This window comes from Paraphaeosphaeria sporulosa, assembly GCF_001642045.1.
Source record: "Paraphaeosphaeria sporulosa strain AP3s5-JAC2a unplaced genomic scaffold CC84scaffold_12, whole genome shotgun sequence".
NCBI lineage: Eukaryota > Fungi > Ascomycota > Dothideomycetes > Pleosporales > Didymosphaeriaceae > Paraphaeosphaeria > Paraphaeosphaeria sporulosa.
Window position 1 is genome coordinate 48,702 of NW_017253371.1, and position 19,940 is coordinate 68,641.

At 57.0% G+C, this 19,940-nt stretch overlaps 9 protein-coding genes across 9 annotated transcripts; 5 read left to right on the top strand and 4 right to left on the bottom strand.

Annotated features, from left to right (window-relative positions):
* Window positions 1–833: 833 nt before the first annotated feature.
* On the top strand, window positions 834–3,721 carry CC84DRAFT_1180329 (uncharacterized protein; the record flags this gene model as incomplete). Its single annotated transcript, XM_018180467.1, has 2 exons — window positions 834–1,129; window positions 1,183–3,721. 2 exons carry the CDS (start codon window positions 834–836, stop codon window positions 3,719–3,721), a joined length of 2,835 nt encoding a protein of 944 aa, XP_018030649.1.
* Window positions 3,722–4,891: 1,170 nt separating this feature from the next.
* Window positions 4,892–5,824, bottom strand: CC84DRAFT_1168402 (uncharacterized protein). Its single transcript, XM_018179389.1, has 2 exons — window positions 5,553–5,824; window positions 4,892–5,494 (listed from the first exon to the last, which is right to left on the bottom strand). The coding sequence occupies exon 2, from the start codon at window positions 5,473–5,475 to the stop codon at window positions 5,032–5,034; it is 444 nt and encodes a 147-aa protein (XP_018030650.1). The 5' UTR covers window positions 5,476–5,494; window positions 5,553–5,824; the 3' UTR covers window positions 4,892–5,031.
* A 158-nt stretch (window positions 5,825–5,982) lies between these two features.
* Window positions 5,983–6,871, top strand: CC84DRAFT_1168403 (uncharacterized protein). Its single transcript, XM_018179390.1, has 3 exons — window positions 5,983–6,097; window positions 6,163–6,298; window positions 6,446–6,871. The coding sequence occupies exons 1-3, from the start codon at window positions 6,095–6,097 to the stop codon at window positions 6,505–6,507; spliced, it is 201 nt and encodes a 66-aa protein (XP_018030651.1). The 5' UTR covers window positions 5,983–6,094; the 3' UTR covers window positions 6,508–6,871.
* A 2-nt stretch (window positions 6,872–6,873) lies between these two features.
* CC84DRAFT_1221815 (Adaptor protein complex AP-3 delta subunit) lies at window positions 6,874–9,988 on the bottom strand (the record flags this gene model as incomplete). The annotated part of the gene is made up of 3 exons (XM_018183306.1): window positions 6,874–9,074; window positions 9,127–9,355; window positions 9,404–9,988. The coding sequence occupies 3 exons, from the start codon at window positions 9,986–9,988 to the stop codon at window positions 6,874–6,876; spliced, it is 3,015 nt and encodes a 1,004-aa protein (XP_018030652.1).
* A 587-nt stretch (window positions 9,989–10,575) lies between these two features.
* Window positions 10,576–11,595, top strand: CC84DRAFT_1102108 (TPR-like protein; the record flags this gene model as incomplete). The annotated part of the gene is made up of 2 exons (XM_018174946.1): window positions 10,576–11,160; window positions 11,215–11,595. 2 exons carry the CDS (start codon window positions 10,576–10,578, stop codon window positions 11,593–11,595), a joined length of 966 nt encoding a protein of 321 aa, XP_018030653.1.
* A 458-nt stretch (window positions 11,596–12,053) lies between these two features.
* On the top strand, window positions 12,054–12,637 carry CC84DRAFT_1221817 (uncharacterized protein; the record flags this gene model as incomplete). Its single annotated transcript, XM_018183307.1, has 3 exons — window positions 12,054–12,153; window positions 12,203–12,467; window positions 12,526–12,637. 3 exons carry the CDS (start codon window positions 12,054–12,056, stop codon window positions 12,635–12,637), a joined length of 477 nt encoding a protein of 158 aa, XP_018030654.1.
* An 843-nt stretch (window positions 12,638–13,480) lies between these two features.
* Window positions 13,481–14,033, bottom strand: CC84DRAFT_1102352 (RBP11-like subunits of RNA polymerase; the record flags this gene model as incomplete). The annotated part of the gene is made up of 2 exons (XM_018174960.1): window positions 13,481–13,797; window positions 13,862–14,033. 2 exons carry the CDS (start codon window positions 14,031–14,033, stop codon window positions 13,481–13,483), a joined length of 489 nt encoding a protein of 162 aa, XP_018030655.1.
* Window positions 14,034–14,923: 890 nt separating this feature from the next.
* On the bottom strand, window positions 14,924–19,255 carry CC84DRAFT_1102159 (uncharacterized protein; the record flags this gene model as incomplete). Its single annotated transcript, XM_018174950.1, has 3 exons — window positions 14,924–16,010; window positions 16,059–18,608; window positions 18,657–19,255. 3 exons carry the CDS (start codon window positions 19,253–19,255, stop codon window positions 14,924–14,926), a joined length of 4,236 nt encoding a protein of 1,411 aa, XP_018030656.1.
* CC84DRAFT_292194 (uncharacterized protein) lies at window positions 19,076–19,910 on the top strand. Its single transcript, XM_018185765.1, has 2 exons — window positions 19,076–19,581; window positions 19,627–19,910. The coding sequence occupies exons 1-2, from the start codon at window positions 19,525–19,527 to the stop codon at window positions 19,810–19,812; spliced, it is 243 nt and encodes an 80-aa protein (XP_018030657.1). The 5' UTR covers window positions 19,076–19,524; the 3' UTR covers window positions 19,813–19,910.
* The last annotated feature ends 30 nt before the right edge of the window (window positions 19,911–19,940 follow it).

The window sequence follows — 19,940 nt, forward strand, 5'->3', positions numbered from 1 at the left end:
GCCTGCCCCCCGAGCCTGCACTGCGCTACCGCTGCACTGCACGGAGTCGATGTTGCTTGGTGCATCGGCAGATCATCCCACGGCGGGCTACCACTTACCACTTGCTCCTTAGCACTCCCTATCCTATTCCCGCCCGCGACCAGCATCATTTCAACTTTTGAGAGGCCCGTGCGCGCCGACGTCCAGCTCTCCTCTCCCTTGTCCCGCAGCTCGAAGCGCACGCCGTCCCGCTCGCTGCCCACGCCCTCGTGCTCCCTTCGCGTCTCTCGTTGACCTCCACGCTGCTGCCGCGCACCGCATCGGCTGCCACCCGCAAACCAGAGTCTGGTAAGTCGCTCCTCTCTTGCGTTACCCCTACCCCGGCCTCCCGAGCCGGCACGAGCATTGCAACCCCCCCGACGACCGCCCTTGCGCACTGCGGCCGCTCCACGCTGGCCGCCGGAGCGGTTGGGACGCAATTGCCCCCGACGCCGTGGGAGGACAGGCAGACACGCCCCCCGTTGCAGGCACCCGGCCATCGACAGGATGACGTGGAAACTCGACAATGCGAAGATGCCATAGCGACTCCTCCTCCTCCAGCGGCCGCTGCAGTCCCACAGCCCACAGCGCCAGACCCTCGAGCGTGTTTCGAGGCTGCCAGTTGCTGATTCCATGTGACAGATTTCAGACCAGCCCCTCGTTGATACACGCCATCGAGCTTTTCGCCCGCCAACCCGACCCTACCAAACGGCAGCCTCTCCGATCTGTACCTCCACCCGCGCATGCATTGGCCCCTCGTTTGACAACCACCACGCTGCCCTCGGGGATAGAACAGCTATCTCCGGTCTCCCATCATGGTCAAGGCAGGTCTGCTCGGCTTCGCGGGCCGCCGCAAGTCCCAGGGCAACATCATGGAGGACGCAAAGCCATTGCCTGCTCCCGATGCTGCGTCTGGGGCCGAGTCGCCCTCGGGCAGTGGAGGTGGGTTTCGTTTAATGACCACAAGCGAGGCAGAGGCCCGGAAGACGGAGGAGAAGCGCCGAGCACAGGAAAAATCCGCCTCCAAATTTAGGCCGTTTAGCAGCTTCAGCGCTGGTAACAAGGCGCGGAATCGCTCCTTTGACGAAGACTCACCAGGGTCTTCGAAGCGGTATGTTTCGACCCTCGGCCAAATACAGCTCCGAAGCTAACAAGCATGCTCAGGGATAGCAAATCGAGCAGTGGGACCCAGTCCTCGCGCCCCTACAACAACGGCCAATACGGCTCGACTTCCACGCTTCCCTCTTCTGCAGACACAGATCCAAACGACAACATCTTTGCCATCCCCAGACCCCACATGTCACAGCACAGCAGCTCGCAAAGCGGCCTGTCTGCCAACACGTACAAGAAGCAGCTACCAGCGGTACCTCAATCAGAATATGGAGGTTATGGCGAGCCTACATCGCCGGTAGGTGGTTTCGGGCGTGTTCGCGCCATGACGTCGTCCAGCTATGCCAGTACCGCAAAGCCGCCGACCCTCGACGCTGACATGAACTTCGGTTCGACCAGCTTTGACGACCTTTTCAGTGGGATCGACCGGAAGCCGTCCCCCGAACATGCCGCCGAATCCCCTGGCCGTTCCCTTCTGATGGGTAAACGAACATTCCACGCGGAGCCAATTAAAATCGACCGCAAGCTGGACGTCGAACCTCCACTCAAATCATGGGATTCCCGCAACTCCGCTGACAATCTTATGTCATCTCCACGTTCGCCCGAGGATGACTCTCCTCCGCCTCCCGTTCCTGCTCACAAATATGGCCAGTACGCGCCCGTCGCCTCCTACAGCCCCGAGCTGAACGGCGCTAACGAGTTTATCGACAACGACGCGTCGACTGTCCGTAAACCCGTCATGTCGCAAAAATCACAGCGCGAAAGCTCGCCCGAGCAGGAGCCTACCTCGAAATCGTCCTCGTCAGCCCCTTCGCTTGAGACACCCCTCTCGTCCCGCTCAGGTTCCGACATCACCACACCAAAAGCTGCGTTACGCACTGCGACCTCACCTTCATCTGAAGATGGAGATGAAGATATTTTCGCGTCGCCCAAACCAAAGCACATGGCCATGGCCAAGCCTTCTGCACTAGCTCCAAGAGACGAGCCTCGACCTCAGCCTCCCACGAGCGACTCTGGTCGACGCGTCCTTACCCAAGCCGAGTTCCGTGCACAGCAACAAAGAGCAATGGCACAACCAAGCGATGAGAGCTCGGACGAGGAAGACTACGAGGACGAAGAGGAGGCGCAAGAGAGGGCGGCACAAGAAGCGATAGCTCGTCGTAAGAAACAGCAGATGGATCTGGCACGGGATCACATGCGTCGAACAACCACTGCGCCAGGAAATCTCAACCGTCCCGATAGCGTCAGTGAACCTTTTTCTATGGGGTTCCCATCCGAAACATCGTTACAAGCAGAGGAGTGGGAGGACGAAGACGTTCCACTAGGCATACTCGCGCAGCACGGGTTCCCCAGCAAGAACCACAACAAAGCCCCCACCCAACCATCCAACGCCATTCCGTCCTATTTCCCCGACCGACCAGCGTCTGCTGGACCGGGTGATAATCGCGCATCCATGTTTCGTCCTGTTTTCGCACGCAATTTGCCGGATGATCCGCACGCGTCGTTCATCGGAGGAGGGTTGGTCCGACCAACAAACCGAGAGTCCATGGGTTTCGGTAATCGGGGACCTGCTTCGATCGCAGGTGACTCTGTCAGTAACGCGCATATGAATATGCCTATGATGGGTTATCCCGAGCCACAGCTATCCCAGCCGTCGCTAGTCGAGCAGATTCACATGCGCGATATGACGAAGCAAAAGTATATGGGAGGTGCATCTACCAAGAAGCCGCACGAAGGGCCTTTCACCGGAATGCTTGGAGCGCAGATGAACCCACCAGTACAGTCCGGACCCGGCACTCGAATGTCTATGATGCCTGGGATGCAAGGGATGGGAGCGGGAATGGGCATGGGCATGAATATGAACATGAACATGATGAACTCGCCTATGGGAATGCCTATGATGGGTGGTCAGATGGCGTACCCCATGCAACAGAATGACATGATGCAGATGCAGCACTTCCAGCAGATGCAACAAATGCTTGCAGCGCAGCAAATGCAAATCCAACAGATGCAGATGCAGCAGGCGCAAGATCCGCGCATGTCGATGGCATTCCCGAGCAACGTGGCAGATCCACGCATGTCCATGGCGTTCCCTAACCAGCAAATGATACCGCCGCCACATGACCCGCGCATGTCGATGGCCGCACCTAGCCTTCTGAACGTACCTTCCGCCCAGCGCCCGATGTCCATAATGCCAATTGGCAACCAACAGACACAGCAGCCCCCGCGGCCCTTTTCGACACCCATCGGCGGCTCCATGGCACCACCACCGCAACTTAATGGCTACACGCCATCGATAGCGCCCTCGGAACGGTCGAACATCGGACTCTCAGCACGGTATCGTCCCGTAGCGACTCACTCGGACGCAAAGTCCAGTTCATCAATGACCCTGCAAGCGTCTGCTGGCGTAGGTCAGAATCCTGTGATGGTCAAGGGCATCCTCAAGAACAAATCCCCCATTGTACAAGAAGACGACGATGATGGCTGGGGTAAGATGGCTGCTAGGAAGAGCAAGTTCAATATGGGCGGCGGTGCAAGAGGAGGCGCTGATGATTCGTTGCACGAGCTTGTCCGTGGGATGGACGGGCTTTAGCTTGCTTTCGCCATTTGATCTCGAGCGTCATTCGGTCTTGCATTTCTTGGCATTTGCGATGGTCTTCTTGCTTCACTGTATCATGTTATGGGCATTTCAGGAGTTTATCTATCAACATGGAGCGTTCACAATCGTCGTTTCTTTTACCTATTCTCTTGGTTTCTGGGCGGGCGAAAAGGAACGGGCTCATCGTTCTCGTGCAGGACAGGCACGCGCTGTGGCCTGTGCCATGGCTACCTCGATCCGCTTCAAGTTCGACAAGACTGTTCAGCAGGTCGTTATACCTGACTGAAGCCGACTTCGCCGAAGATTTATCTGACGGGTCAGATTGCGGGGTTCGAAGGGGCCCACGTCCGCCCCGTGTAAACGGCTTGAAGATTGCATATTGGATGTGGGATGGAAAATGCGACGACCCTGTAGCGATGTAATGAAGGTCGGTTCGTGGGATTTGTAAGCTTATGCATTGGATGGTTCATGGTGGACGCTGGTTGGGATGGTAGAGAATGGAGTTGGGTAGGGAATGGAGTTGGGTTCGTAAGTAATACCCTCGTAATTATAATACACTTGACTTCGGTCGGGTAATACGACGTACTGGATCTGATCTCCGCTTTGATGAGGTCACTTGCTGCAACGGGGCTTTGTGACTTGTGGTTCAGAGTGACTGTGAACGTGTTGCACGAACAGCTCGGGTCCCCATGTTTTGCTAACTGTGTGGATGAGAGTGCGGTGCGGTACTGAGCTTGGCCTCAGACGCGTTGGCTCCGGAGACCTCAAGTTCTATTCGACTACCGCGGTATGCGTCCCCGTCACATGTTTACTCGCTGGCTCTCCAGCGTGTGAAAGACCGGACACACGTTCAGGTTTGGCTTGATGTGCATGCTTTTGACGTTTTGTGCTCGTACAAGGTGTGCCCGTTTTAAGTCTTGGACATATAGTCAGTGGTGTTGACTTCCTCGAGATTCCGTGCAGTCAGGCGATGGGAAACCACGGTCACATTTCTCTCGATGATGTACGTTTGTACACTGCGAACAAGATACTGCTGTACCGTCCGTGAATCCTCCTCAGCCGTGTACTCTTCGGCTGTGCGAGCTGGATCACGGTTACTCTTTATGAATGTCATCGCTAATCAATTTCTGTTGAAAGGTCATGTGTAGGAAGATTCTCGTGAGAATCCCAAGACGCGTTTCGCGCTGGCGTCAGTACAGACACGGGAATTTAGGGTCAGTAAATTGCAAACGCATGCATAGTGTACAATCATCAGTCCTACAATCGAATCACACGCCTTTGCAACGCCCTCTCTCCATCGCCCTTCACCATAGCCACCCTTTCCTCTTCTTCTCTTCCGGGAGCTCATCCCCACTGCCGGCCACCTTTGCCGCTACATCGGACGCCTTCCTCTTCTGCTGGGCAACGGCCCGCTTGACTTCTTCCTCCAATCCCTGGATGGTGCCTTGCTGCTCGCTCTTCTCCTCCACGACTTCAAGCTTCAGCCATACGTAGTAGGCGAGCTGGTATGTGAAGAGAGCGAGGAGGAAGGCCTTGAGGACGGGATATGTGTTGTTGCGGTAGAAGGTTCCAACGCGGGAGGGGTCTTTCTTGGGAGGTGGAGGCGCTTGGGTCGAGCTCGAGGGTTGTGTTGGCGGGTGGGGACGCGGTGGTGCGGGGTCTGTGGGCCTGGTCGAGTATGCATGCCTTGCAACACGGAAGCGTTGAGCTATCCGCGGCGATGGTCGGAAGAGGCGAGATGCGTTCATGTTGGAGGCAGGATGCTGGCTGAGGTGGGGTCAGCGGTGTCGTCGTGGAATGCTTCGAACGGTAGTAGTGGACTGACGTAGGTGAGAGGGGAAGGGTATGCGTCTTCTGTCTCGAGCCCCTTATGCTTCAGTGAATAGCGCTCTAGTCGCCCTGCGTTGCTTGATGCTCTGCCTTCCAGGCTGTGTATCAAAGCTTCACGCACTGCCTGTCCGCAGCTATCCGTCCTCGCGACGGCGCCAGATGGGAAATGTAATTGTCTTGCTTGGGGTCGAAGCTTCAACGTGGTTCACAAACCGTCAATCGACCTAGAGCGTTTCGCCTTTTCCCTTCAGGACGCGCAAAAGTACGTCGAGTCGATGGTCGCAGCTCCCGCCAGCGCGGCGAAACGAAACGCAGTCGGCAAACGGCAAACCCCCGAGCTGCACTCCGCAACTGGCCCGTGCGCATATTTCCGGTAGAGACACCTTGCATCACCACGGCCCTTCTTAACTCGGCCGCTACGCCCACACACGCGACCTGAGCAGACGACCCCGACCGCCCTTTCCACCCCTCTCTGCCAGCGCTGCTCCCACCCCGACAGCGACTCCGTGTGCACGATACTCGACCACCACGCCCGCAATGGTACACTCCCTTGCGCTCCGCCCCACGGGCCCGTTGAGCAACGAGAACTGACGGACTGTCTGCAGGCCCAAACACCCCAACAGCGCGCCGCCAACGCGCGCTACGCACGTCGCGAGGAGGGCAAGATGGGCAAGCCCGTGGAGGAGCGGGTCAAGCGCACCAAGCAGGACTACAAGTCGCCCATTAGCAAAGGATGGATAAGTACGTCTCCCGCGGTCGCCCCGGCTCCCCTGGCATGAAGCCGAACGACGCAGCCAATCTACAGGAGAGAAAGATGCCGTGGGCACGCAGTTCGACCGGCACAGAGGTAGTACGAGGAGTACGGGCAGAGGGCTAACGTGTCGACAGTCGTCCTGGGCTTCGTGCTGGCCGGCGGTGCCATCTTCGAGCTTCTCAAGCTGTTCTTCTAAAGAGACCGAGCGAGCGACTGCGCATGACCAGGCGACTGGCCTGGTGGCTGAGCACTCACGATCCCTGGCAGAAGCAGCACGATCTAGACCAGGTGCAGGCAATTGGTTGGAGGGGCGTTTACTTTCGATATCAAAGCTCTAGGGACAACGGCGTTCATAGCGTGGGATTAGCATATGCGCGTGACAGCTACCTGTCGCCGCCTACTTGGACTTCTTCACGTGTGCGTAGCACGGCGGCCGACACCGAATGCAACACACTCAGTTCAAATTCTGGCGCAGACGAGAAACTGTGAACAGCTCCGCTCTAGCACAGTTTGGTGCTCTCGATGTTTTTTTTGGGTGCTAATCTTCGACACATGTTGTCTGCTACTCCTCAGCGTCTACTGGTGCCGCCCCTTCATCGATACTGACCACTCTCCGCTTCTTTTTCTTCTTTTTCACGACGCCTTCAGCCTCTTTGCCTTCCTCCGCAACATCGCCGCCTTCGGTCTTGACCTTCTTTTTCTTCTTCTTGACCGGGGCAACTTCACCCTCTCCGTCTCCGTTGGCTCCCCCAGCATCGCCGGCATACTCTTGCGTCAATGCACCTTCCACCTCAGCCTTCCTAACCTTCTTCTTTTTCTTCTTCACTACCGTCTCTCCCTTGACCTCTAATCGTTCACTGGCACGTTGCATCTCCAGCCTCAGGCGTTCCACCTCTGCAAGCGCTCGTTTCATTTCGGCTTCCTCCTGCTCCTTGCGCTCCAGCTCGTAGCGCGTGAGCTTTCTGCCAGGGCTATCATCGTCATCCAAAGATAGTGACCCGAGCCCGGAAGAGTCCACTTCCAAAAGACTCTTCTTTCCCCTGGCTTGGGCTGATGCAAAGCGCGGGGAAATGACATCTTCCCGAGATGCATCAGAAGGCGCGTCGCTGGAACCGAGCGTCTCATCGCCCATGATTTCAACCCGACGAGGCGCACGACGGGGACTCCGCGCTCGTGCAATGTCTTCTCCGCCAGGTGAGGGTCCGCGTTTCTCAAGCTCGAGATCCATGATGGGTATTGAATCAATGTCGAGCTCTGTGTTGTTTTCTCGAACGATCCTGCCAAGCGGGGTAGCTGCCCCGCTGCCTCTGTCGCCTTCAGGATCAATATAGAATGGGTCGTCCTTGTAGCGTTCTTTGCGCTCTGCCTTTCGTCGAGCAATGATGTCAGGATCCAAATATTCATCTTCAGTGGCGTTCTGGTAGGACGCTGGCTCCTTGTGTGTTGCATCAAGACGCTCCGAAGCAGAAATCGCCGCCGGGGTTTGCGCTTCGGTATATGATACCGGTGGCTCTGTGTACGCCGCGTACACATCGTCTTCATCTGCTTCGAAGCCTTCTAGTTCTGCTTGTGATAAAAGGTATTGCAGATTAGGGTTGATCGGCGTGTCAAGGTCTAGATCATCAGGCATGGGCACTTTACGCTGGGCGCCTGGGGCGACGGGGTTAAGTTCGGCTCCTGAAAACAGAGCAGGCATGGCCTGAGTGAGCAGGAGAGGAGGTTCGGTGAATTCGCCGTGCTCTACGCCAGTCTCCGTCCCTGAAGCGGCCTCGGACGCGAGGCGCATCAATTCGAGATATTCAACTGCACGTTCTTGAACCTCCAGATTCGGATGGGTAGATAGCGGCTCTAGGAAATGTATGATCCGAGCCATGAGGAGAGACATCAAGGTCTTTCGTTCCGGAGTCCATGATATCTGCTCGTTGCTCGCTAGGCTAGTGAACACTTTAGGAAAAGCTTGCAGGTAGACTGCAAGCGTTTTCGAGGGAAGCTGCAATGAGGTCGGATGTAAAAGAGACGACAGGACAGGCTCAGGCTTGGTCAGATACGAGGCAAACTCTCCGACTAGCCAGCCGGCGTATTCAAGTACGCCTTGTCCGCCATTGCCGGAAGATGGGAACATTTGGTCGCGAAGGTCGACAAATATTAGAGACTGCGCTGCGTCTACTGCTTCTGGCCGTACGCTCTTGACGCGTATAGCTACATTCTGTAGTTCACGCCCGATACCACGACCTATGTCATCTGCTTGATCAAGATTTCCCTGTTCTTCTACGGCAGAAGAACTTGTAGCAGGCGATACGCGGACCAGTTGTACGAGGACATCAATGTACCACTCGAAATCAGTGATATTGGAGTATGTGTCGCGCGAGCACATGTCCAAGATTCTTCGGATGACGTTTACGCGATAATCCTCTGGAAGGGGTGGGGGTTGGTCTGACCGTTGTTCATGCTGTCGCAGAGATTCTTCGGCGTCCGAGTCATCCGATTCTGCATACGGGGTGACGCCGGTTGCTCGGGCGCGATCGTTTGCCGGATTGTCGGCGGACGTTGCGATGGGAGCGTTGCGAAGTTGTCGCATAAGACGTCCAACGATGGCTGTGAGGTTGTCGCTGTTGACCATGCCAACTACAAGGTCCAAAGCGCGCATTCTTATTGAGATGTCAGGGTCGTCGATGCACTCGAGGATCACATCCTGCTGTTGCGATACCAGATACGGGTGTGATTGGACGATCTTGTCAAATGCTAACAACGCAACATATTTTACTGTAGGAACATGAGAAGTGGCCAAAGGTGCTTGATTCGGAATGCAGCTTACAGTTCGCATCACCCTCAATGGCCATCATGCCTCTGAGCTTCCCAACGCACAGTCTTGCAACCTCCTCACCTTCCGTCGTACCCTCTACGGCTTCAAGGATGCCTCCCTGGATAATGCCGCTAATGCACTCGTAGAGCAAGGACATGGCGGGAGTTTCTCGGATTATTTTGGTGAGCGGAGGTAGCAGTTTCTTGATTAGTCTTGGTTCCAGTGGAGTGAGCGTCGCAAACTGTTGCTGTTAGTGGTCTATACTCGACGTGGGTAACAGTGGACCCACGAGCTTGATGAGCTTGATAGCCATCCAATTATTTCCGCCCCCGACAAGCAAATCGAATAGTCGCGGGGCGAGCGGTAGAAAGTCCTGTGGTCTCCGCCATCCCAGCTCGCATATTACATTTACAATGGCGGCTGTAACGGTCGGATCTTCACTGTCATCCTGCAGCCTCTCCTTGATCTTGGGCCATGCAGGCCGCAGTGTTTCCGGGTACACTAGAGCTAGTCTATACAGCGTGACAACCGTCTTCTTTCTTATTGACGCATGCGAGTGGGTCAAGCGGGGTAATAGGTCAGAAAGAACGGAGCTGGCCATGCTCGGGTTGATAACGTGGGGTATGGCCACCAAGGGCAGGGAGATGACGGGCGGGGTGGGGCTCGAGATGTCCTTCTTGAGCTGGTTTTCTGCCAGCAACAGCACATCAGTATCTCGTCGGTAGCTCTGCACGGCGGCAAGGTAGCCGGTCCGTTTGTGTCTCCACTTGGGCGAGGACATGACTTCGAGGACGTTGAAGGAGGCCCAGGACATATCGTGGCCGAACATCTCGAGGTAGGTGAGCTTCATGAGGGCGGTGGACTTGAGGTCCATGTCGGTGGAGCGGATCTCCTTGCGACATTCTTTAATCGACTCGTCGATATACTCCTTCTCGGTGCCCTTGTGGTTGCGCAGGCCTCGGATGAGGTCGTACAGCGATTTTTCGAACCTAGACACAGCTTAACTCGCGCTCCATGGTGCGGCGGAATGCGGCGCGTGCCATACATGTTTGCAGTGCTCCCGAGGCGCGCGTCCGCTGTGCGTCGGGGACTCTGGGCGGGCGTGGAGGGGTACGTGGGCGGGAGCGTCGTGTGCCAGCAGGCATGGCTAGCGACGATGGCCCGGCATGGGAGGAGTGGCAGTGGGCGGGCGGCAGGCGGTGGGCGGGGCTCGGCGAGCTCTTGGGGAGGCTCTGCGCGGTGGGCAGCAGACGCAGCGTGCAGGCGTGCAGCAGCGTCGCCGTTGACGTGCCTGACGAGCAGCTCGGGGCCGCACTTTCGCCGACAGCTTGCACCCACGGCCCCCTGCACGCGCTCGAGCTCCCGGCGCTCTAGCGTGCACTCGCCGCAATCCACGCCGCCGCGACGTCGCTCCCCAGCACCGGCCACCGACCCCTCGCAGCCGCCTCGACGTCCCCCAGCATGGCACACGCGAACCTCCTGACCCCGCCCTCGCGCATCCCCCCGCAGACGGCCCTGCAGCTCTCCCAGAAGGCGCCCCTCGTCCTGTCCTCGGCGCCGACGTCCTCGCTGGCATGGCCGCTGTCGCTCCTCTTCAGCCGCGAGACGCCCGAGACGTGGGCCATACACGAGAACCTGCTGCTGGCCGCGCTGCGCACCGGCGACGATGCCGCAGCCCGCCAGATCCTCGACCGCTTGACCACGCGCTTCGGCGCCGACAACGAGCGCATGGTTGCGCTGAAGGGCATGTACGAGGAGGCACTGGCCAAGGACGACAAGGACCTGGAAAAGGTCTTCAACGACTACGAGAAGGTGCTTAAGGACGACCCCACCAACATGAGCGTCAGGAAGAGGAGGATTGCCGTGCTCAAGAGCCTGGGCCGGACCGCAGATGCCATCACGGCGTTGACAGTCTTGGTCGAGAACAGCCCCACCGATGCCGAGGCCTGGGCCGAGTTGAGCGAGCTGTACGCGAGCACTGGCGCATGGGGCCAGGCCATCTTCTGCCTGGAGGAAGTCCTGTTGATAATGCCCAATGCTTGGAGTGTACGCCTGCGTCTTCGTGACTTTATGCGAAGAGCCAACTGACATGATTCACAGGCACACGCCCAAGTCGCTACGCTTCACTACCTCTCATCGTCTACTTCCGTCCCTGCATTGACCCTAGCTCTGCGACACTTCGCTCGCGCCGTCGAGCTCAATGACTCGTACCTTCGTGGCTACTACGGCTTGAAGCTTGTATCTCAGAAGCTGCTTCCTTTGCTCTCTGAGTCCTCCGGTTCAAAACGAAACGCTGAAGAGGACGACATTGCCCCGCCGAAGCCGCAGTCCGTGCAAAAGCTGGAAGAGATTGCTACCGCCAAGCTCGGTGAGATTGTGCGGCAATACAGCGCAAGCAAGCAAGGCCAGAGCGGGTACTACGAGGCAGAGATAATAGCGGCGCGGGAGCTGCTCGATCGGGATGGCAGGGCGGAGCGGTGAAGCAGCACTGAAGCGAGACTCGATACTTGATGAATAGTTATGATACCTCTGCATTTCTGTCAACAGGAGTGGACGTTGTGGCTGTCCGTATTGCTAGAACAGACGGCAAAGGAAGAACGGAAAGCCGTGCAAGCCCGGAACATACCACGTGGTCAGAGAGCAACCTTGGAAGCTGCCTCATTGATTGTGACCAACAGCACGAAATGCCGTTGATAAGAGCTTTAGAGTCCATATGGAAATGACTTGTCCCTTCAAACGACATTCGGCGTCACAGTGCTCGTATGGCGGTGGCTGCTTCCCTTTTCGTCAAGTCTTTCCCTCTTGCTGCACACTCACCTTCCGCGATCTTGTAGACACTGGGCCATCGTTGTCTTCGATTCTTCTCAGAGACTCCGCCTGGCTCGCCATACTCACCACAACGCAACCCAATTCCCATAGCAAATCCCCACAGCTCCGCAATGTCCGACGCGCGCTCCTCCGACATGCCCATGACCGCCGAAGACTTCTACACGGAAGAACAGAAGAAGCTCGTCAACAGCCCGCTCTACAGCCTGCTCCGTAAGTTCTACCGCGTTCCGTGGCGATCGCCATCCTGAACGATGTCTAGGGCAGCAACTCATCGCCGACATGGAGGCCTACGCGATTGAGCACGGCATCTACCACGACGACGGGCCCATACCAGAATCCATCTACAAGAAGGGCCACATCCGGAACGTCATCGGCTTCATCAACTTCTGCATCAGTGACGCGCTGTACAACAATCCGTACAAGGTCGTCCCTGTGGTCTACCTCGCCTCGGCCGGTCTGCTCGTCCTGTGCATCGTCATCAAGGAATACGTCATCTTCCAGGCCACGAGGCGTTTCCTGAAGGAGTGAGTCATGTCTGTTTTACGATTGCGCCTGCAAGCCGCTGACGAATTTGTTCCCTAGGCCGAATCACGCCGACCTCTTCGAGAAGTCCTTGGACACCATGGCGAGCATCATGCCTGTTGTCGTCACCCTGGTGCTGTTTCTTTTTCCGCCGCTTATTGCGAATACGTAGATGAATCGGTGCTTGGGATTCAGCGCGGAATGAGGAGGCGAACGAGGTGCTTGGTTCCTCTCGTAGATAGGATATAGACGGGGCGAGGATCAATAATCGACGTGCGCTTCCTTCGTGTGCTTACTGATTGTCACCTTACGTGAAATGTCTCGGATGCTGTGGGCCAGACGCTCTAAGTGATCCTAGTGTTTCCGCTCGTATTGGCGGCTTGAGTATACATCCCCTAAGAGCTTGTCACGGCCGGCTGTGTAAAGGATTGCGACCAACAGTCGACTGACAAAATTACACACCAAGCCAAATAACATAGCAGCTTCGAGCCGTAAAGTATCATGACGGTCCGGCATACCACGTCGTGCCGCAAGGTTCTAACATGTATATAGTAGTAACTATAGGAGTGCTGGTGATCGAACCGCCGCACTGTGCAAACTACTCTCTCCTTCGTGTGAAAATGCGGTCGGGAACATAACCAACTCCTGCACACCAGTAGATTTCAGTGTGTCGTTGTCATTCGACCAACTTGAGATACAGCGCTGATTTGGCTCTCAAACCATCTGACCACGCATGACAAAAAAAAAGAAGCACTCAAAATCTCGAGAGGAAGCTGGATGTTGCTCGTGAAATAGCTGCTGGGTATACCCACCCCGTTGTACTCATGGTTGGCGCAGGTACAACAACTGTATCCGGCTCAAAAAACCATGTTAGGACCGAGGCTCAGTGTCTCGGGTCCGGCTGCCAATCACCATTTGGTCTAGCAAAGCCAACCTAGAACCGTACGCCTTGAATTTTGCATGCGCCCGCCCAAAACGCCTAAGATGCATACGCTTTGCTTCACGCCAAAGCGGTCTAGTAATTACCCTGGTCCCTGACCTCAGCGTCTCGCTGGCCCTCCTCGATAATCTTCTGGTTGAGCCACTCGCCTTGGAAGCTCATCGAGACCTTGCTCAGATCCTGAATGACATCCTTGCAGCAACGCACGACAGCGTCCTTGGGTGTGATGCTGCCGTCCGTAGTGACGCGGAGTTCGAAGGTTGCGAAGAGCGGGTGGGGAACCTTGTATGCGGAGAAGGTGATGTAGTCGTATTTGAGGAGGCGCTGAGAGATGAGGTTGCCGAGCGTGTGGTCTTCTTTGTTGAAGGTAAAGACGGTGGTGTTGGGCACCTCTGTGGAAACGATGAGTACGCTGAAAGACGGAAGCACACGGAAGGCGCGTTGCAGGATACATACTGGTTTCCTCACGGACTTCGATCTTCTGCTGGCCATCGTCGAGGATGAAGAGCTCGAACCTAAGAGGGACATTTTCTTCAGCATGTGTCTTGTGCCTAACGTAATGGCGCTTCTGGGTGTTCGAATTGTCTTTGATGAGTTTGGCATTGCGTAGGATCTTAGAGCCCTCCATGTTGCTGGTCGCGGGTCTTGTAGCGGGCCGCGCGTGAGGCGGGGTGGCTTTATGCTCGTTGCGTTGCTGCTTCGCGCGGGCAAGTGAAGGGACCAAGAATGGTCCGCCGTTGCCTGTTGCCCGTGCGACGCGGCACCATGGTTGAAAATGGGGTCGCCATCGTCACTGACGCTGCCAGGGCTTCGTACGTGTACAGGAGACGGCGCTGCACACTCGAGACCGTACACGGACCGCACTTGCCTCACTCATCGTCGACCACCGAACCTGGAAGCACATGAGTAGCGAAATGAGCGTACCTATCGGGCGCGTTCATCTTTGCGATTTGTCCCCTTCTCTTTCACGTTGTCTCGTTTCTTGCGCACAGTATCCGACTCGCTGGGGCTTCTGTGTATGAAGTTGTCGAATCGGCGCGTTCCCTGAAGGTATACTGGATGCTGGCTATACGAGATTTGGATCGATGACGGGGCACTTAGACTGCAGATATGCACCGAGGGAATAGGGTCGTGTGTAGACAGGTGGGGAGGACGGATGAAGGTATTGTGAGGTTCAACTTGCGCCTGCAGGCCCGTTGTCCATTCTGCACGGACCACCGAATCGTTCTGCGCCGAACCATGAATACGAAATAATTAACCACTATCTCCCACCCGACGTCTCACACTCTCGATGGCCGGCGATGGGATTTAGCCTCATGAACACAGTCCCAGTGATCTGAATTGAGCTATCCCCTCTGTGGTGAATGGGCGAAGCAAAGGATTAGGATTCATGGGGAACAACGGCGGTGTGCAAATAATTTCCGCAACACGTGCAATGTGCATGCATTCAAGCCAATCTATTCACAGCGCGACTACGTATCTGTACAACCAATCCCCCACCGCAACTCAGACCCAACATTACAAGACTCGGCCAGCTGTAGGTGCCTGGCTCCTGTCTTTCGTCTCTACCTTTCTCAGACCCTTGCCCGCTTGGATTTGACCTAGCAAGGCACCCCTATCCAGCCCTCCGCCCGGAGGCCGCATCGGCGGCATGCCAGGAGGGGGAGGTGGTCCTCCGGCCGGGGGCGGTGGCGGTCCAGGTGGTGGTGGTGGAGCCCCTCCGGTTGGCATGGGCGGAGGTGGCGGGATAGCGGCAGGCGAAGTAACTGCCGGACTTTCTGCACGATCACTCTTGTTGTCCATCGAGGAGAGTGGGCGTGGAGGGGCCATAGTACCAAACAGCAACGAAGCCAGCTGCTTCGCACCCCCTTGCGGAGCTTCGTCTTCATCGTCAGAGGAATCATCAGAGTCGACGACCGACCAATCATCCTCTTCTTGGCGACCGCGAGTGCGTGTGGGAGCAGCCGGCTCGCTAAAAGCCGCTTTATTAGCATTCTCCTGCGTCAAACGATGGAACGGGTTTGTAGACACTTCGCTAGTGTTGCTGGGAAGGGGTGGAGGTGTCGAGGCGTGAGTATCTTGGTTGGACAGCTGCATCTTTTTCAAGAAGGGATTCTTTGTCTCGCTTTCTCCGTGCGCAGGGTGGGGGCTTGTCAGTGAAGACGTTGGGGGGCTGGCCACAGACGAGGGCGGGGTACCCATTTGCTGCGGCACCGGGGGGACTATCTGTGGCATCGGGGGAGCTGGTGGTGGTGCTGACTGTGAAGCAGCATCGCGATGTAGTTCCTGGCTGGCGGTCGGCGTAGTGTCGTTGGGTGTAATGTTTTGAGGGCCTTCGTCATCCGACGAAGATTCCTCGTCATCGAGGCTCTGCAGTTGTAGTTGCAATTGGCGTTCGCGTTCGCGGATCTCATCTAGCTTGCGACGCTGCGCAGCAAGTTGTGATTCCTTTTCCTTGGCTTCGCGTTTAGCCGCCTCCTTCTGCTTCTTCTGCTCTGCTTTCTTGAGCTTGCCCTGCTCGACCTGTTCTTGCATCGCACGTAGTCTGGCTTCAGCCTCCTCTTCCTGTTGGGCCAACTCTTTCTCTTGCCGCCGCTCCTCATCCCTATGAGAAATTAGCATGCTTAATCAGATACAGAGGGGAAGCACATACTCCATGCGTTTGCGCTCAGCTTCTTCAGCCTGCTGTTGTTCACGTAGAGCCCTTTCGGCCATGTCATGGTCAGCTCTCTTTCCCTCGGCTTCAGTCTGGTCAAGCTTTTGTTTCCTTGACGCAGGCGGTGGCGGGGGTTTCTTGCCGGCAGTCTTCGCTCCAACTGGCGGCGCAATAGACTCCTCTTGCAGACGTCTCTGACGTTCCTCTTCTCGCTTCGCATCCTCTTCTTCGGCTTTTCGGCGTTTCTCTTCCATTTCTTGCTTCTCCCGCTCTTGGCGTTGCTGTGCGTTTTCTCCACCCTTTACTGGCGGGCGCAGGCCAAGAGCAGCCAATCTTTCCGCCATGCGCGCCTCCGCTTGTTGTTTGATGAAAGCCGCACGCTCTTCTGGCGTCTTATAGGATGAGTACGAACCGGTACCGGACGTAGTCGAAGATGGCCGAGGAGGCGGTTCAGCACTGCGTGCTGGGCTTTCGTAGCGAGATGAAGATGTAAGCTCCCTGTTCTCTTCGCCACGTGAGGTTGTCTGGTGACGAGATGTATCCTCTTTCCTGACACGAGCTGAACGGCTGCTTCGCTGGAGATCAAAAATAAAGTCCTTGACCTCATCCTCCACACCCAACGCATCTTCCCAACGGCGACGTTCATGTTCGCTAGTATTGTCGTGCCCGCCCTCCTTGAGACTGGCTTCCAAGCCTTTGGTGTATTCACTGACGCTGTCCTCTACATCGCGGATCATTCGCTCGTTGTTTTCGCGCTCAGATCGAATTCGGGAGCTCTCCTTCTCCAAGCGTTCGGCAGCCGCACCTGTATCGTCCCCAGTAGTCGGCACAGGCTTGCCGGTGAGAGCAGCAGAACGCGCTTGCATCATAGCTTTGGCACGAGCCTTCAGCCGATCTGATTCAGTGATCGAACCGCCTGGGCCAGTGCCCACAATAGATGATGCAGAGCCAGGGTGGGCTTTGGCATCCTTGAGCCTAAACAGCTCCAACTGGGCATCAGCAATTTCTCGCTCCGTCCGACGCACGTTGGAAGCAAGCTCGGGTAAGCGATCAGTCAAGTTCTGAAGCTGACGCTTGAGAGCACGGCGCTCAGCATCGGAGTCGTTTCCTCTCAAGGCGGCCTGTGGATGCGCGTCGATATCTTCCTGGACTCTGCGAATGCGACGATACAGGTCATCTGCTTCTCGTCGATCCCGACGGTCAAGTGCATCGTCCTCGTCAGCTGCATTCTCGTCCCGGATGTCGACCGCATCTAACAGTATTTGTTTTTCTCTCACTAGCTTCCTGAGCTGATCAAGGGAATATTCTTGGTCGGAACGCTCTGAACCGGGTGAGGTTGGTGTGGCCGGGGAAGGAGAGCGGCCACCAGCACCGACACGGTGTCGTGCACTGGAGCGATATCCCATGTTGTCATCGTTATTACGAAAGACGGTGGCGTCCTTGCGGCCACCAGTAGCTGGGCTTCCAGCCTGGAAGGAGTGAGATTTGAGATAGCTGACACCAGTCTTTTGGGGCTGCAGAAATGCGCCAGTGTTCTTCCTCTCTTCCGCGTCACGAGAGAGCAGTGACTTCATAGCTCCAATGGAAGCATTAATGTTACGAGTTGAGGGTGGAATTAGCTCTGGGGGCAGGCGGTTGGGTACGGGATATCCGTTCAGTTTGCGGTATATTAGATGCATGGCAACAGCGAACTCATCAAGGTTCAGGCGACCGCGGTCGGCGGAATCAGCGAGCGTCCAAATGCGTTCCAGGTCGGGTTTGGCAAGTCCGCTTTGACCAAAAATCTCGAGTGCCTGCTCGCCACTGATGTAGCCCTTGCTGAGGCCATCCCAAGCCTTGAAAGTATCATCATAGAGTTTCTTCTCACCCTTGGTGATAGCCCACGGAATAGTCGCATTGCCACTCAGACCAGTGGTAGTGTAATTGCCGCTCGCTTCGCGGCCGGTCTGCGGCATCATCCTTTGAGCGAGAGCTTCAATGTTGGGCAAGCCTGTAGTAGGGTTGTTGACTAGGCCCCACTGGCCTGGAGCTCCTGTAGGCTGAGCATTCAACGGAGCAAAACCCGTAGGCTGAGGGGCTAAGCCCGTGGGCTGCGGGTTCAGCCCTCCGCCAAAACCAGTAGGCATTGGAGGCATGGGTGGACGAGGGCCTGTGTATCCACCACCAAGGTTCTGGCCAAAGCCTGTCGCCTGTGCCTGTAATCCTCCCTGAAGTCCACCAAATCCGGTCGGCTGAGACGCAAGCGAAGTCAGCAGCTGGCTGTTGGATTGTTGCGGTTGTGGCTGCTGGATCGTGGGCACATTTTGGGAGCTCTGGTTCAGCGGCTCGTCGAACTTGGGCGCGTTGCTCGCAGGGGTCGAGCGGCCAGGGCGTTCGTCCACCACACCAAACGAGATTATGTCTACCATGCTCGACACCTCGTTCTTGACGCGTTCCGGGAGCGAGTTGGGGAGATCTTTGCCTGTCAACTTCAAGTTACACAAGTACATAGCGAGAGCGAATTCGGGGAAGAGAAGCTGGCCCGATTTGGTGGTATCGGAGAGCGTCCTGTCCATGTTTAGCATCAACCCACTCCATGGCAGTCTCACAGCCTACCAGATATGCGAAAGGGCGTCTCCTGGAAGCTTGGACCGCATCAGCAGATCGCGGGCCTGGTCTCCCGACAGAGCTTGCGCGGTGCCCACGGCGGACTTGAACAGCTGCTCGAACTTTGCCTGGTCCTGCGCCGTTATGAAGGACAGTCTGATGTTCGGGATCTTGCTCGTCTTGGCGGGGACCGGAGGCGGGGCCTGCTGTGCTGAGGCCGTGCCTCGAAAGGAATCGGCCATCTGCGACGAGGTCATGCCCGTGGGCTGCGGTCGCTGCGGCTGGGGCGGGGCAGCTTGCTGTGCAGGCGGCGCGCCGGTCTGGAAGGGCTGCTGCTGCGGGGCTTGCTGGAATTGCTGTGCCTGCTGCCCTGGATAGCCCGTGAATTGCGGTTGCTGCGGTTGCTGCTGCTGGAAGCCCTGCGGCTGGCCAGGATAGCCCGTGAACTGCTGCTGCAGCGGGCCGCCCGCGAATCCAGTCGGTTGAGGCCCCAGGGCGCCCGGGAATCCGCCGGGCTGCTGGAACGACTGCTGCTGGCCATACTGCGGCTGCTGGCCAGGTCGGGCGCTGTTCCCACCCCCTAAGTACGAGTTGGACCCGGAGAACATGGCGAAGGAGCGAGCGCGGCGATGGAGCTCAGTGGGCGCCTCGCATGGGGGGGTTCGAAGTATGCGGGCTTGGTAGAGAGCGGAGGTCGAGGGGGCACTGGAGCAGTTGGGGGTGCAAGGGGACAGGTCGCGCCCTCTGTGCCGTGCTTCGTGACGCTTCGCGCTAGAGCTTCGTCATCTCTCCATTGGCTCGAGCTTGCCTCAGCGCTCCGGGACGCGCAGCCCGCCGCTCGCCCACATCCTTGACCTTGACCTGCCCCCAACCCAACATGTCTGGCGAACGCAACGGCGACACCGGCGGCCACGTCGAGCCGGATTTTGCGCAGGTCTGCCTCCGCGCACTCGTCTCAGGCGCCCGTTGACAAGCCCAGGCCTTCAAGGAGCTCGCCCGCGGGGAAGGCGCAGCCACTGCCATGGAGAACCACCTAGATGCGCTGGAAAAGAAGATCGAGGAAATGCTCGCCAAGGCCGAGGAGGACGAGAGAGCCCTCGCGTCGCGGCCCAAGTCGTCGGCCACTGACCCGTCCACGAACGACGAGCGCAGACCAGCAGCGTGACGCTCTACGCTACGGACGATATATGTCTAGGTACGATGCCCATGCTACAGATGGCGACAGGGCGCCAAAGACTCAAAGGATGTTTCCTCCGCTGTGCAATTTGAGAATGTAGTCTAGAGGTACACGAA